Raw genomic sequence first — 14,727 nt, 5'->3', positions numbered from 1 at the left:
ACCAACTAATGGTGCTTTCCCTTGACTTTGAACTCTATCAGTGGTTCCCAAACTGTGTTCCAGGAAACACTTGGGTCCCAAGAGGTGGTCAGGTGCATGGTCAAATAAGCTTGGAAATCCTGCCCGCACAAGACCCTCCCAGAGATCCTCCCAGGCAGGGTATCCCCAAGGTTCTGACAAGTCCTGCAGCTAAGGAGCCGATTTCACTTTAGTCCTCCATGCTTTCTGCGGAACATTCTCACAACCCCTCCTGGGCCAGCTTCCGTTTGTCCCCCCAGCTCAGGTGAAAGACTCCGACTAGGAAAGATGCCTTAGGGGACAAGCCCTAACTCGGCCCCAGGAGACCCTCTTCCACCAGCTCTAACCCACAGTTCTCTGGCCAGCAGGCCCAGCCTACAGCCTGGAACTAGGCCTATAGCAAACCCAAACCTCTCATTTCCAGTAAAACTTAAGGAAGAGCTGGGTTGAGGACCAGCTGAAGGGAGACCAGGAGAAGGGAGCTGCCCCCGCACCACCCCCTTTCCCAGCAGGGCCTGGGCTCTGGGGGCAGCTGAGCGGCCCCCACCCTCAGCACTCAGCAGGTGGACAGAGTCCCCCTCTGGGCTCTGGGAGCCTACCCTGAACAGGATGGAGGCCGGCCACCGGAGTTCTCGCTTCCAGGTGGGAAAACAGGCCAAACCCAGCTGTGACTGCTCAGGAATATGAACTGGGGGTGGGTGCCACAGTAAGGAAAATAAAGGATGAGAAGGCAGGAGGGCCCCAGGCAGGGGCAGGAAGGCACCATGCGTGTCTGGGGGCATCTCTGAATACAGTGTCCAAGAGGAGGGGACATTGAGACTCGGGTGGTGAGGAGCACATCAGTCAGAGAGAACAGCTCAGGGGAGAATGAAGGCAGCAGGAGCGGGGTGGACCCCAGGGAGCATGAGTGACTGGAAAGGAAAACAGATAGTGGGTCCCCGTGACCAAGTCAGAAGGGTGGGGTTCATTCTCAGGCCAGGGAGCCGGTGCCGGAATCCTAGGGTCCACTGGCTAGTGTCACAAGAGGGATGGGGAGGAGAGGAGGGAGGAAGTGGGGAGATGCAGGCGGAGGGTCCATGTGGCAGGAGGTAGGGCTCCAACTGGGTGGTCTCCAGAGTGTGGGGCCGAGTAGGGGGGTGGGCAGGCTTACTTGGGGATGGAGAACTGATGGAACTTGGTGATGGGTGTGTTGAAGGGAGAGACAGAGAGGAGAAAGGCTTTAACTGGGGCCACTGCAGGGAGGTGGTGCCATTCGTCATCAGGTGAAGCCGGGATGGACCAGGTGTGGGGAGGGCAGCCATAAGGCTGGGTCACGTGAGTTGGCGGCATTCCGAGGCCCCTCGATGGGCAATGGGACAGGTGAGCTGGGAGCAGAGCAGGGAGGCGGGCTGGAGGGGGAAATAAAGGCTTCCTCGGAACATGGCAGGCAGAAGGCCGTGAAGCTGGAGGAGGGCGGTAAGGGGGGTCAGGAGAAAAAGACCCCGCTGCGAGACCTGAGGAGGAAGGGACAAAACAGCCATAAGAGGAAAATCAGGACAGATGGACGATCAGTGGAGAAGGTGTGTGTTGTTAAGTGGGTAAACTGCCTGTTAGAAGCTTGCTCTGGTCATTCTCTCCAGAAAAACACCAGGGTTCTGTTTGGTTTGGGGTTTGGTGGCAACTAGTAGTTAGATGATTAGGATCTTCCAGGATGGGACTTTGAACCTCACAAAGGCCCCATCACAGCCCCTGCAACAGAAGAATGGGGCTCTGTCCACTCATAGGTAAAGAGCTCAAAAGAGAGGAAGGGGGTCTCCTAGTTCATGGCTCAGCCCAGAAAGTTCTGGAACTTCTTTGAGAATTTCTTTACTGGGGTATAGTTGATGTACAATGTTGTGTTAGTTTCAGGTATATAGCAAAGTGAATCAGTTGTACATACACATATATCCACTCATTTTTAGCTTCTTTCCCCATATAGGCCATTACAGAGTTATTGAATAGAGTTCCCTGTGCTATAACAGAGGTTCTTATTGTGTATGTGTATATTAGTTGCTCAGTCATGTCCAACTTTTTGTGAGACCATAGACTGTAGCTCACCAGGCTTATTAGTTATCTACATTTGTTGTTGTTGTTCAGTCACTAAGTCATATGTGACCCTATGAACTGCAGCACACCATGTTTCCCTGCCCTTCACCATCTCCAGGAGTTTGCTTAAACTCATGTCCATTGAGTCAGGGATGCCATCCAACCATCTCATCCTCTATCGTCCCCTCCTCCTCCTGCCTTCAATCTTTTCCAGCATCAGGGTCTTTTCCAATGAGTTGGCTCTTCACATCAGGTGGCCACAGGATTGGAGCCATCTGCATAGTAACGTGTATATGTCAGTCCCAATCTCCCAATTTATCTCTCCCCCTTCTGACACCCTGGTAACCATAATTTTGTTTTCTACATCTGTACCTCTATTTTTGTTTTGTAGGTAAGTTCATTCATACCCTTATTTTTTTAGATTCCACATATAAGTGATATCATATGCTGTTTGTCTTTGTCTGACTTATTTCATTCAGTATGAGAATCTCTAGGTCCATTCATGTTGCTGCAAATGGCATTATTTCATTCTTTTTTATGGCTGAGTGATATACCACTGTATATATGTACCACATCTTCTTTATACATTGCTCTGTGGATGGACACTTATGTTACTTCCTTGTCTTGACTATTGTGAATAGTGCTGCTATGAACCTCAAGGCACATGTATCTTCAAGTTATAGTTTTCTCTGGATATATGCCCAGGAGTGGGATTGCAGGATCATATAGTGGCTCTATTTTTAGTTTTTTTAAGGAACATCCATACTGTGAAATTTCTCTGAGATTTTCTCTTAACCTCAGCTTCCCCTCCACAGCCACCCCATCGAGCTCCCCCGGGCCTTTAACAGCAGAAAAGCCTCCTGGACACTCAGGGAGGTCATTTCAAAGGCCACTCTCACCTTGCTGGGTCGGCCTATAGCATCTTCATGGAAATTCCGTATCCCAGAGCAGAGCCTCTGGATGAGAACTCAGACCTGCAAGGTCTCACCTGGGTGGTAAATCCTGGGGAACCCTCAGAGGATGTCTGCTTGGGGTGGGGACAGGAAGATGAAGGCAGGCTGTCTTCACAACGGTCTAGGACCGAGAGTCTGGGTGGGTCTGGTGGGGTGTGTACTCGTTCGTGTCCCCTGGAGCCAGCCTGCCCCACCCGGCTGGCAGCTCCCAACTCGTTCAGGATCTGACACTGTTATGAGCTCCCCCATGAAACTGAAGCATTGGAGCGCTACGCCTAATATATTTTTCTGCCAGAAACACCCAATAAAATGTACAACTAATGAATAAAATCGCAGCGTTGCCAAGAAGTGATGTGTGCCCCCAATTTCCAAAAATACCTCAATCACTCTGTGTCTTAAAACCGGCCTCAAGCCAGGAAGTCATTACTTAAAATTCAACTCAGGAGTTTCAGCTGCGGGAACTCCAGGCCCTGGGATGGAATTTGTGTTAAAGATACAAAACATGACGTAGCCTGCTTCTGCCTTTCCTAATCCCAAACCCAGCCTCCTTGCAGCCGTCAGGGACTGAGGCTATCAAGGCCGCCAAGAAGCATAAGGCCTAGAATGGAGGCACCTAGAAAGGAGATGTACGTGTTGGGTGTATTGAAAGGGGCTGTGGTGGATCTTGAGTCCCTACGTCCCTGGCAGCAGGCAGAGCATCCACAGACCACTGGATGTGTGAACTCCTAAAATGCAGTGTTGATGTACCTTGGGCATTCTTCGGGGCTGGGAGTAGAGAAGCCACGTGTGTGCATGCTTACTCATTCAGTCGTGTCCAACTCTTTGTGATCTCTGGACTGTAACCCACCAGGGTCCTCTGTCCATGGGTTCTCCAGGCAAGAATACTGCAGTCCCTTCTCCCGGGGACCTTCCTGGCCCAGGGATGGAACCTGGGTCTCCTGCATTAGCAGGCAGATTCTTTACCCCTGAGCCAACAGGGAAGCCCCAGCCTTCATCAGTTTCTCAGGGGCCTTAGACCCAGAAAAGGTTAAGAGCCAGCCTTGCCTTTAGCTTTCTATAAACACCCCATGCTCAGAGTAGCTGCCCTGCCCTTCAAAGACACTGAAAACTAAAGCCAGGTGTCAGCTGAACACAAGTCTGGGACGAGTAAGAACAGAATATCCAAAGTCAGCCTCATGCAATTCTACAAACATGAAATGAGCAGCAGGCATTGTCCAACACAGTGATAGCTCCCAGGCACTGTCCCTGTTGTTGAGCAGATAAAGAGGCACACAGACTATTAAGATACAAACCAAATCTCCACCTTGCTGTGGTGGAAGTACAGAGGGTGAGGTGTCCAGAAGGGCTTCCTGGAGGAGGAGGCAAGCCTTGTGCCTGTCCTCATAGGGTAGGTGGAAGCTAGTTATGCAGAAATGGAGTTGGACCCGGAAGGAAGGGATGGGGCTTCCTGAGTTGGGAGAGTCCAAGTGCCACAGGGCAGGAACTCAAGTTCTGGGAGTTTTGATGCAAGGTGAGGGCTGCCCTTTGCTCCCCAGGCCCCCACCTGCCCGCCCACCCACCACCACGCCCTCCCACAGCTTTTCCAAGTACCCAGGACGTGCTCAGTGGGGCAGTGGGGCAGGAAGTTGTGGGCCTTTCATCTCTCAGACATCTGGCATCCTGGCTTCCTCCCTGCAGGGCCGGGCTCCTGCTCCTGGGGCTGGGATCAGAGGAAGCCCTGGGGTCCCTGTGTCCCTTTGATCTTTACTGTGTCTCGCTCAGCGGCTGGCGCTGCTGTCTGGCCAGGCACAGGCTCAGGCAGGCGCTCCCAGCCTGGGGAGGCCAGCGTGCTTGTTGGTAGGAAGGACGCAGGGCTGGGACGCGGGTGTATGGCTCCTCCCCTTCTGGACTACCCCATCCAGGCCACGAGCATGGCAGATCTAGCCAGCCCACCTGCCTCGTGGGTATATTGCAAGGATGAAGTATAACAGGAAATGGGAAAGCAGTTAGACCGGGCAAAGAGAGGCCACCAAATCTCAGCAGGACTTGAAAGCAGAGTCAGAACCTTGGCTTCCAGCCCCTTTTTCTGTCCGTTGCCAGGCACACAGTTTTGGGCACACAACTTCGCTGGGCTTCAGGGTCCTCACTGTAGACAGGGGTGCCCTGCCCTGCCCAGCCTGCCTTCCCGGCTTGCACAGCCACCAAATGAGATAATGGATGGAAAGTGCTTTGAGAAGAAGAAAGTGCAGTGCCGATGTCAGGGATTATCATTATTATTAAGAAGCATGATTACTGCAATCTAGAAACGCCGCCATTAACGAGAAGCTCCTGTTCGTGTTGATTTAATTTCCTGGTTAACTGAGCGTTGGCCAGAAAAAAAACTCTGCATTTCAACCCTTATTGAAAATCTTTTAAAATGGTGCCAGTGTACCTTCCTGCAACGGTCGTGGTGTCGTCTTGAGTCTTTATTTATTAACGCATCGATTGAGTCACAGAGTCATGTATTATTCTTGCTCTGATCAGATGCAAAAAGGTGATGGCAGACTTAAGCTTCTCTATGATGGGGGTCTTTATACCTACCCACCCAGGACTCCTCTTGTTGGGTATTAGAAAAGAGATGGATCTAGGAACTAACAGAGGATGGGGTCTTCCAAGTGACTTTTCTATAGCTTCCTGCTGTACTTAATATATTATCATATGTTTCTTGATGCTTCAAGAAATACTTTCTGGGACTTCCCTGATGGTCCAGTGGTAAAGACTGCACTTCCACTGCAGGGGACTTAGGTTCTATCACCAGCTGGGGAGCTAAGATCCTGTGTGCCACACAACATGGCCAAAAAAAGAAAGGAAAGCAAAGAAATACTTTCTGATTGGGGTAGGAGTCCTTTCTGGGTTTATTCAGTGACATGGCTGCTTTCTCTTAACAACCTTATCAGGCCCAACGTGGTGCAATGAACAGCTTGGCCTTCTGGGATGGGGGGTCATTGAAAGCCACAGAGGGGCCTATGGTCTTTGCAGTGTAGCTGCTGCCCCCACAAAGGCCCCCTTGGCAAGTAGCTACCAGAGCTGGTGATGGGCAGAGAGCAATAGAGGGCACTTTGAGTTGGATCTGATGGGAAGAGGCTGACCTACCTCAATAAAACCATCTGAGGACAAAACTGTGTCTTCAGCATCTTCACGGAGAGAGTTCCTTCCACTCATAAGATCCAGGGATTTCGGAGGAGGAGTTTCCAAAGACTCTGAGTGACAGCTGTTTCCTGGGTGATGCTTGTGCAGGGAGACCACAGGCTGAGGGGCAGAGGGGTATCAAACTCTTAGAAGCGGGTGCCTTGGACTTCCCCAGTGGCCCAGTGGTTAAGATACCATGCTTCCACTGCAGGGGGCATGGGTTCGATCCCCAGTGGGGCAAGTTCCACGTGCCACACAGGATGGCCAAAAAAAAAAAAAAAAAAATGATGCTTATGTGTTAAGTTCCAGGAACTCCATTTCCCCCGTAGGAGGGCAGTGGTGATGCCCATGTGGGGGGAGTCCAGAGACTTGCGATGGGGAAATGCATGTAGAGCACAGAACAGAGGCCAGTGCTGCTGGGCAGCTGTGGGCACAGGTCCTAGATGTGGGGCTGGAGATACATTTACCTCATAGGTGTTCCTTAACTACATCTTCCCAGGTGACACAGTGGTAAAAAAATCCACCTGCCAATGCAGGAGATGGGGATTCCATCCCTGGGTTGGGGAAGATTCCCTGCAAGAGGAAATGGCAACCCACTCCAGTATTCTTGCTTGAAAAATTCCATGGACAGGGGAGCCTGGCGGGCTACAGTCCATGGGGTCCTGAAGAGTCAGACACAACTGAGCCACTGAGCATGCACGTGTGGTCTTTAGTTATGCATGAACCTGCTCACATGCAGATCAGTGGGTCTCAACTCAGGGCAATTTTGGTGCCCCAAGGGACAATGGGCAAAATCTGGAGATTTGAGGAAGGAGGCAGTGCTTCATGGTCTCCGGCAGGTGATCTCCAGGGGCACTACTGGTGGGCATCCTGCATTTCGCAGGGCAGCCCCCACAACAGAGAATGAGCTGGTTTAATGGTGAGGGGTGCCCAGGTTGAGAAAGCCCGGCGTGGGGCCTGCTGCCGTGACCTTGGGCGGGGCGGCCTTGGGCGGGCTCCCAGCCACCCTCACGCTGCCAAGTGTCTCTGCTCTCCCCCAGAACCCCGACATCGTCCTGGTGCACTACCTGAACGTGCCGGCCATCGAGGACTGCGGCAAGCCCTGCGGCCCCATCCTCTGCTCCATCAACACCGACAAGAAGGAGTGGGCGAAATGGACAAAGGAGGAGCTCATTGGGCAGCTGAAGCCCATGTGTGAGTAGGCGTGGCCAGCCAGCCAGGGCGCACTGGGGCCCGGCCAGCATCACCCCGACAGGGCCAGCGGTCCTCCGTGGAGTGGAGACCCAGGTGTGGGAGACCCATTCTGCTTAGGTGACAGTGAACTCAGCATTTACAAGGACCCCGCCCAGCCTGCAGTCCTTGTGGGGGGACTCCCTAAGCCACAGCCAGGACCAGGATGTCAGACTGCATTACAGATGAGAAAGGGGGTTCCGGAGCCCAAAACCTATAGCGAGGAGCAGAGCTGGGAGTGCCCCGACCGCTGTCTTGGAGGCTGCAGACAGGATCATGGTGGCAGTCCAGGGAGGGAGAGGCCCATGGGCTGAGGACGGGCTGGCTGCCTTCTGGCGACGGGCTGGCTGCCTTCTGGCTTCGGCCCATCTGCTCCTGGGCACGGGGCCTGCCCTGCTCCCAGACGCGGTGACACACAGACGGTGGGAGCTGAGCTGGATTTCATTTTGTCAGCGGAGTGATGCTTTCGGGAGCATCTGTCAGGTGCAGATCAGTGAATGCAAAACACCAAGTGCGTCCAGATAGCCGGGAAGCGGCCGGTGTCTCGTTTCCACGGGCAGCCGCTGGGGGCTCTCAGCGGCCTCTCCTGCTGCCCGCATAGCAGGGCTTGGGGAGAACAGACCCGAGGGCAGCTGTCCAGCGCACAGGGCCCTGGGTTCTGGAACACTGATCTCTTGAGGCTCAAGGCAAAGACCAGTCATGATACGGGACCTAACTTAGCCAGTCAAGGGGGTCCTGAGAACCTGTGCCCCCTTGGAAGTGGAGATGCGGGGAAGAAGCATGTAGAGAGAGCCGGTGAAATGTCCTTCCCTGGGGACAGTATTGGGTCACTGAGTGTCTGAGCCATGGCCAGGTGGCACCTGCAGTGACCAGCTCACCCAAAGAGGCCCTCAGTACTCAGATGAGGATGGCCCCTGCCCCCACCAGCCACAGGTTGAGGGTGGAGTCAGGAAGGACAGCATTCTATGCAGGGAAAGTGTGAAAGTGTTAGTCGCTCAGTCGTGTCCGACTCTTTGTGACCCCATGGACTATAGCCCACCAGGCTCCTCTGTCCATGGAATTCTCCAGGCAAGACTACTGGAGTGGGTTGCCATCCCTTCTCCAGGGGTTCTTCCCAACCCAGGGGTCAAACCCTGGTCTCCTGCATTGCAGGTGGATTCTTTACCATCTGAGTCACCAGGGAAGCCTCTATATATGGAAGTAGACACCAGTAGGCCAATGGGCTAGCCCCCTCAGGGGCTTGACCCCAAGACTGAGGTTGCCCCATGCTATCCTCCCGGACCCGAGGTGAGGGTCTGGCCAGCCTGCCTTTGCTGCTGCCACCAGGAACTAAAGCCAGGAAGCCCAGGGTCTTCCAGGCTCGGGTTATGTCCAGTGGAACCCTCCTGAGCGGTAACTCAAACCAGACCCATCGTGTTAAAGCCATCTGGTGCCCTCAGGACGGAGCACAAGCTCCTAGGTGTGCCCACAGCTTGTCCACTCTCAGGTCCCACGCTGCTGCCCCCGCCCTCCTGGGCTCCCAGCCAAGGGTCCCTCCCTAGGAACTGCGGTCTCTCAACCCTCCTCTGCCTGGCTCTCCTCTACCCTCACCTGCTCACCCATCTCCTCCTTCCATCTCAGCCCAAACAGTGCCTCTTCCATTAACCATCCCAGACCACCCAGGTTGGACCTCACAGCCCCAGCACCCCGAGCCTCCTGAGACCTCTCGGGGAGACACCAGACTGAAGCCAGTCTCCCACAGTTAACTGGAAGGGGCCACACGAGCCTCTGCAAAGCTCTGCAGAGTACCTGGAAACTTGGGAGACATCCCAGCTCATTCCCATGGGTACTTCCTGTCTGCTGTTCTTCGGGGTCCCCCACTGTACTGGCACATGCAAGGCTCTCTCTAATATCTGTGGGGTGCTGAATGAGTGTGACTGGACCCAGCTTGATCCACTGCCTACAGGGACCTGAGGGACCTGACAAAGACCCCAGCGGCCAGGCCCTGGGAGCCAGAGCTGCCCAGTGGCACCCTCCACGGCCAGGCCAGGCAGGGTGGAGAGTGAGGTAATGGTGCCAGGGGTCCCACTCTGAGCTCTGCCCACCCACCCCTTCCATTCAGTGGTGTCTAAATGTGTAGGGCTTGCCCTTGGCCTTGGGTTTCCTCCCCAGGGCTGCCCACACTTCCTCTTTGGCAGAGCCTTGGCTGGGCAGCAGCAAGGACTCAAATGACCTTGGGCACCGGCGCCACCCAGTCAGGCTAGTTGAGTGAGAGCTGGGCATTCAGGAGTGGGGTGTGCTGGTTCCGTGACTGCCCCACTGTGTGACCTCAAGCCCATCACCCACCCTCACTGCACCCCAGTTCCCTTTCTGTAAAGTGAGAGAAAGAGTCCAGTGTTCTCTCTACCAAGTCCAGCATCACCCAGCCAGCTCCGCGGGGCTGGGCTTGGCTCCTGGGTTTCTGCAGACCCAGGTCCAAGGCGTTGAGGCCACTATTTCATCCCATGTCCTGGGAGGTTCCAGAGACCGAGTTAGCCAGAGATTAGCCAAGGGGTTGTTCCCAAGGAAAGAGACACCTTTCGAGGTGGTCACCATGGTCAGAGGCTCCAGCCTGGGCCCTCCCAGTGTATCTCACACACACACAGAGGGCCCTTTCCTGTAAGTCACTCCATCACCCCAGTTCCTTCCCCCATTCTCTTGTTTGAGCTGCTTCCTTCTCTCCTCATTGTCTCTACCTCCTCACAACATCCCCCATCCTCAGAAGGGACCCTTCCCCAGAAAAGTCACCCTCACCCACAGGAGCCCGATAGGAGTGCATATCCCCACAGCAGGGGAGGGGGCTAAGCCATGAACTCCAGGGGCTGGAAACCAGACCTCGGTCCAACTCTGATACCTAACTGGAGGGAACTGTGAACGCCTCTTCAAAAGTCTGCAGTGCATCTTGGAAATTATGTTAAACTACAACAAACTCCCCATAAATCTAATCACACTTGGCGCTGTGGTGTCCGGGGTTGGGAGCAGCACAGTGTAGTCACTCAGGGGGTGTATATCTGTGTGCGTGCGTGCGTGTGTGTGTGTGTGTGGCTCTGGTTACACGTGCACAGCCTGGAAACACGGCCCAGGAAATATGGCTTCAATAAAAGCTTTAGATGCAGATCGGGCTTGGAACACACACACAGGGCACCAGCTCCCCGTGTTCGGGGAAAGCAGAGGTGTGTGCTGTGAGCCAGGAAGGCATCAGATTTGGTTCCAGAATCCGGCATGCCACCCAACGCCGGAGCCAAACACATTAGCTTCATCACATTTTCACATAAATCACATTCCTTCAAAGACTTCACAGTTTGATTTCCTGATGTTTCCAAATTTCCCTGCCCTACAGCAGAGCTGTCAGTGGTTTAATCAAAATGTTGTGCTTATCGGGGGTGAAGTGAAACTGTTCCTCAGCCTCTGCCTCACCTGTTGAAGCTGGGTGGGAGGATCTCACAGACCCCAGCTTCTGTGCCAGACTGACTCCAAGAACTCCACATTGACTCTTGCAGTGATGACCTTTTGTCACATGGGGATTTTCCCTCAGTTTGCAAACTGAAAGATGCCTCTTCCAGATTTAAAAAACAGAGAGAGAGAGAGAGAGAGAGAAAATATTCAGATATCTAATAGGAATTCCCAGTATGTTTCCAAGGATGCGTTCTGTCTTTTCCAATCCCTGCAGCAGTATTTAGAATATGGGTCCTGCTTCTGTGATGAAGACAAAAGGAACAGTGGCTTAAATCTTATTTCTTTTCCACAGAGCAATTCAGGGTTGATAGGGCAGCCTCACAGGGACAGGAATCAGATCAGCCACCCTGGCTTTTTCCAGCTGGTTGCTCTGCCATTCCTAGGGTATTGCCATCTTTCATGTGGCTCCATGATAGCTGCTCCAGCTCCTGCCATCATAACTGCATTCCAACCAGTGGGAAAAGAAGAAGATAAGTTGGAGAGCAACTTTCTTAACTTTAAAGACAGGGACCAGAAGTGGCATACAATGCTTCCACTCACATGTCATTGGCTAGAATTCAGTGTTAGAGTCACCCCCTCATTGGCAAGGGAGTCTGGGAAGTGAAGTCTTTTCTAAGTACTAACATCCTCACTTCCTCTGGGAATAAGGTTCTCAGTTCTGTACTGAGTCCTTCAGTACAGCCAGGGTGCCTCTTGTAAGGCCTCAGCTGAGGACGGCTTGGCTCAGCTCAACTCAAGGCCTGAGGATGGCTGCCCTGGGTTCTGTCTGTCTGAGGGTTAGAGTTTTTAGAACTCAAGTGAACATGATCTAAAAGTCAGCAGGTCTCATCCTGCAGACTCCAGGGTCTGTTGCAGTGCAGCTGATCTGAGAGAGCACCCGCTTTGGCCCCCACACTGCTGTAATCCAAGCGGGGCTGGGCAGGTGGGGTCGGCTCCTAGGTCAACCTTAAGTGGGAACAATGACGGGTCAGATGAGGCCTGCGCCTCAGTCCCGCCAGCCTGGCAGGAAACTTGCTCAGTGATCCTTGGCTGGCCCAGACCCTCCAGCCTCAGGAAGCCAGATGGAGCCGCTTCCCTTGGAGTGGACCCTCACCTCTGAGCACCATGGCATTCTGCCCTGCCCCATTACTTGGCAGCCTGGGAGGGGATAGGCATGCCAGTCGCTTCCCAGCTAGCAGGTGGCAAGATTGTTCCATCCAGAGTGAGGGATAAAGGCAGGAGCTCTAAGCTTTGTTCTCAGCCCTGCCCCCAGCTATCCCCACTCAGGGCTCCTCTTGCAGCACCCTAGCTGGCCATGTAGCCCTGCATTACCCAGCAACCTTGGGCCTTCCCACAGGCCTGCCTGGCTCCAGAGGCCATCTGGAAGCCCCACCAGCCACCTCTGGGCTTGGCTTTGCTCCCACTGCCTTCCTGGAGCCCCTCTGTCATTGCCCAGGGGTTCCCAGGTCTCAGTAGCACTGGGTGGGCAAAACAGGAGCACCCACGCAGATGTCCACACACTGCTGAGTGCACAGGTGCACACACAGCTGCCCTCACCACCCACAGGTACACACTCAGGGACACGCTCGTGAGGCAGCAGGGGCAGTGCTTGGTTTTCCAGTCCTTCCAGCCACACGGTTTTCTCCACGAGCCTTCCATCACCACCACCACCACCACCTTGCCTCTGGGGCTGGAAACAAAGACCTCCAGCCCTCAGGGGGAGATACCGGCACCATCTGGGCCAGAGCGAGCACATGACCATCCCACCTCCACCCCCTGAAAGTGGGTGAGGCAGCAGTGAGGGTGAGGGGAGGATGTGCAGAAGGACAGACCTGGGGCTGGAGGTGGATCCTGCCCTGCTCCTCCCCTGACAGCGAGGGACCTTGCACAGGTCACCCCAGCACTGTCCTCCTCAGGGCAGGCAGGGCCATGGCCTCTACCCTGCAGCCCCATGGCCATCAAACCACAACGCAGACGCAAAGAATGTAGGCGTCAGTGCTGCATCCAGAGGAGGAAGCCTATCCCTTTCCCTGAAGACTCAGGATAAGGGTGAGTGCTCAGCACTCAACCCCTGCTAAGCCTTCTGTAAGACCAGCTGACAGTCCCTCAGGGACTCCTGCACCACCAACACCAGTCCAGAACAGGCTTCTAGAACCTCTGCCCTGAGCCCAACCCTGGGGGGAAAGCTGCCGGGGGAAACGCCGAGGCCCTGCCATCAGGAAGGCAAATCCAAGAGGTTGGACCAGCTGAGGAGGCCGAAGCAGAGTCGACGGTTCTGCCTTCAAGTACCCAGACGTTCAGAGAACCTGGGGCAGGGACAGTCAGGAAGCTTCCTGTCACCCAGCCTGGATGAACACGTGGGATGGGCAGGAGGCAGGGAGGCTGGGTGGGACAGCACAAAGGAGGAAACAAACAGCGCACATGGGTGTGATACTGAGGTGATGTCACGCTTGAGGCTTTAAGGGCACATTAAGTATGAAGTGACAGAAAGCATGCAGAGTCTGAGGTGACAGTGGTCATGTGAGCATAAAGGTAGGAGGCCATGTTAAGGATGGGGATAGAGGCCTGTTGAGTATGAGGTAGTAAAGGTCATGCTCAATGAAGAGGAGGCAGAAGTAACATTGAGTATAAGGGAGTGAAGGACACGTTGAGGAAGTCATGTTGAGTGTGAGGGAGAAAGTTATGTCAAGAATGAAGTGATAAAGTCCACGTTGACAGTAGGATTGGAGGCCATGGTGAGTGTGGAGAAGGGTGGAGGCCATGTTGGCAGTGAGGGTGGAGGCCATGTTAGCAGTGAGGGTGAAGGCCATGATGAGTGTGGAGAGGGGTAGAGACCATGTTGGCAGTGAGGGTGGAGGCCATGTTGGCAGTGAGGGTGGAGGCCATGTTGGTAGTGAGGGTGGAGACCATGTTGGCAGTGAGAATGGAGGCCATGTTAAGTGTGGAGAGGGTGGAGGCCACCCATATTCAGTGTAAGGAGTGGAAGCCATGTTGAGTGTAGGTGGGCAGAGGCCATGTCAAGTATTAAGTGATGGAAGACCATTTTGATAGTGGGTGGAGCCCATGTTGAGTGTGGAAAGGGGTGGAGGCCATGTTGGCAGTGAGGGTGGAGGCCATGTTGATAGTGAGGGTGCAGGCCATGGTGAGTGTGGAGAGGGTAGAGACCACGTTAAGTGTGGAGAGGGTGGAGACCATGTTGGCAGTGAGAATGGAGGCCATGTTGAGTGTGGAGAGAGTGGAGGCCATCCATATTCAGTGTAGGGAGTGGAAGTCATGTTGAGTGTAAGTGGGCAGAGGCCATGTCAAGTATTAGGTGATGGAAGACCATTTTGATAGTGGCTGGAGCCCATGTTGAGTGTGGAGAGGAGTGGAGGCCATGTTGTTTGTAGAGAGAGGTGGAGGCCATGTTGGCATTGAGGGTGGAGGCCATGTTGAGTGTGCAGATCAAATAAGCCCTCCTAGCTGTCCACAATCAATCCTCAATTACCCCCAACACCTATGGTCCCTGGGCACCTTCAGCCTGTTGGGGTCTCCAGGAGCCAGGGTATCAGCCCCTTACATGCATTCCTAGCCTCTGTGCAGCGGTGAGGCCAGGACAGCAGGCCACAAGGACCCAGCAACGGTAGGCAGTTGGAGACAGGAACCCCCGTGCTGAGATGGGGCTGCTGCATCAGAGACTGGAAAGAACAGAATCTAGTCCTCAGGGGCCTCTACCAGGAGCTCCTTGCCCTGCAGGTTAAACCAACAGTGAACTTCCTGGGTCTTCAGAGCCCCCACCCTTTCCTCCCTCTGCCCAGGGAGACCTCACTGCTGTAACACCAACCCTCGGGTTGTATAGTCAAGGCGTCTGTTGTTTTCTCAT

At 54.1% G+C, this 14,727-nt stretch overlaps 1 protein-coding gene across 1 annotated transcript in view; it reads left to right on the top strand.

The window, feature by feature from the left end:
• Positions 1 to 14,727, top strand: part of CAMTA1 (calmodulin binding transcription activator 1) — a 965,206-nt gene that overhangs the window by 835,735 nt on the left and 114,744 nt on the right. Inside the window, exon 7 of the mRNA XM_061160492.1 lies at positions 7,223 to 7,376. Coding sequence (XP_061016475.1) covers positions 7,223 to 7,376 — 154 coding nt within the window. The remainder of the gene's footprint in view (positions 1 to 7,222; positions 7,377 to 14,727) is intronic.

This window comes from Dama dama, chromosome 14 (genome assembly GCF_033118175.1).
Source record: "Dama dama isolate Ldn47 chromosome 14, ASM3311817v1, whole genome shotgun sequence".
NCBI lineage: Eukaryota > Metazoa > Chordata > Mammalia > Artiodactyla > Cervidae > Dama > Dama dama.
Note: the sequence above shows the minus strand (reverse complement) of the source record. Positions and strands in the feature narration are given on the sequence as shown.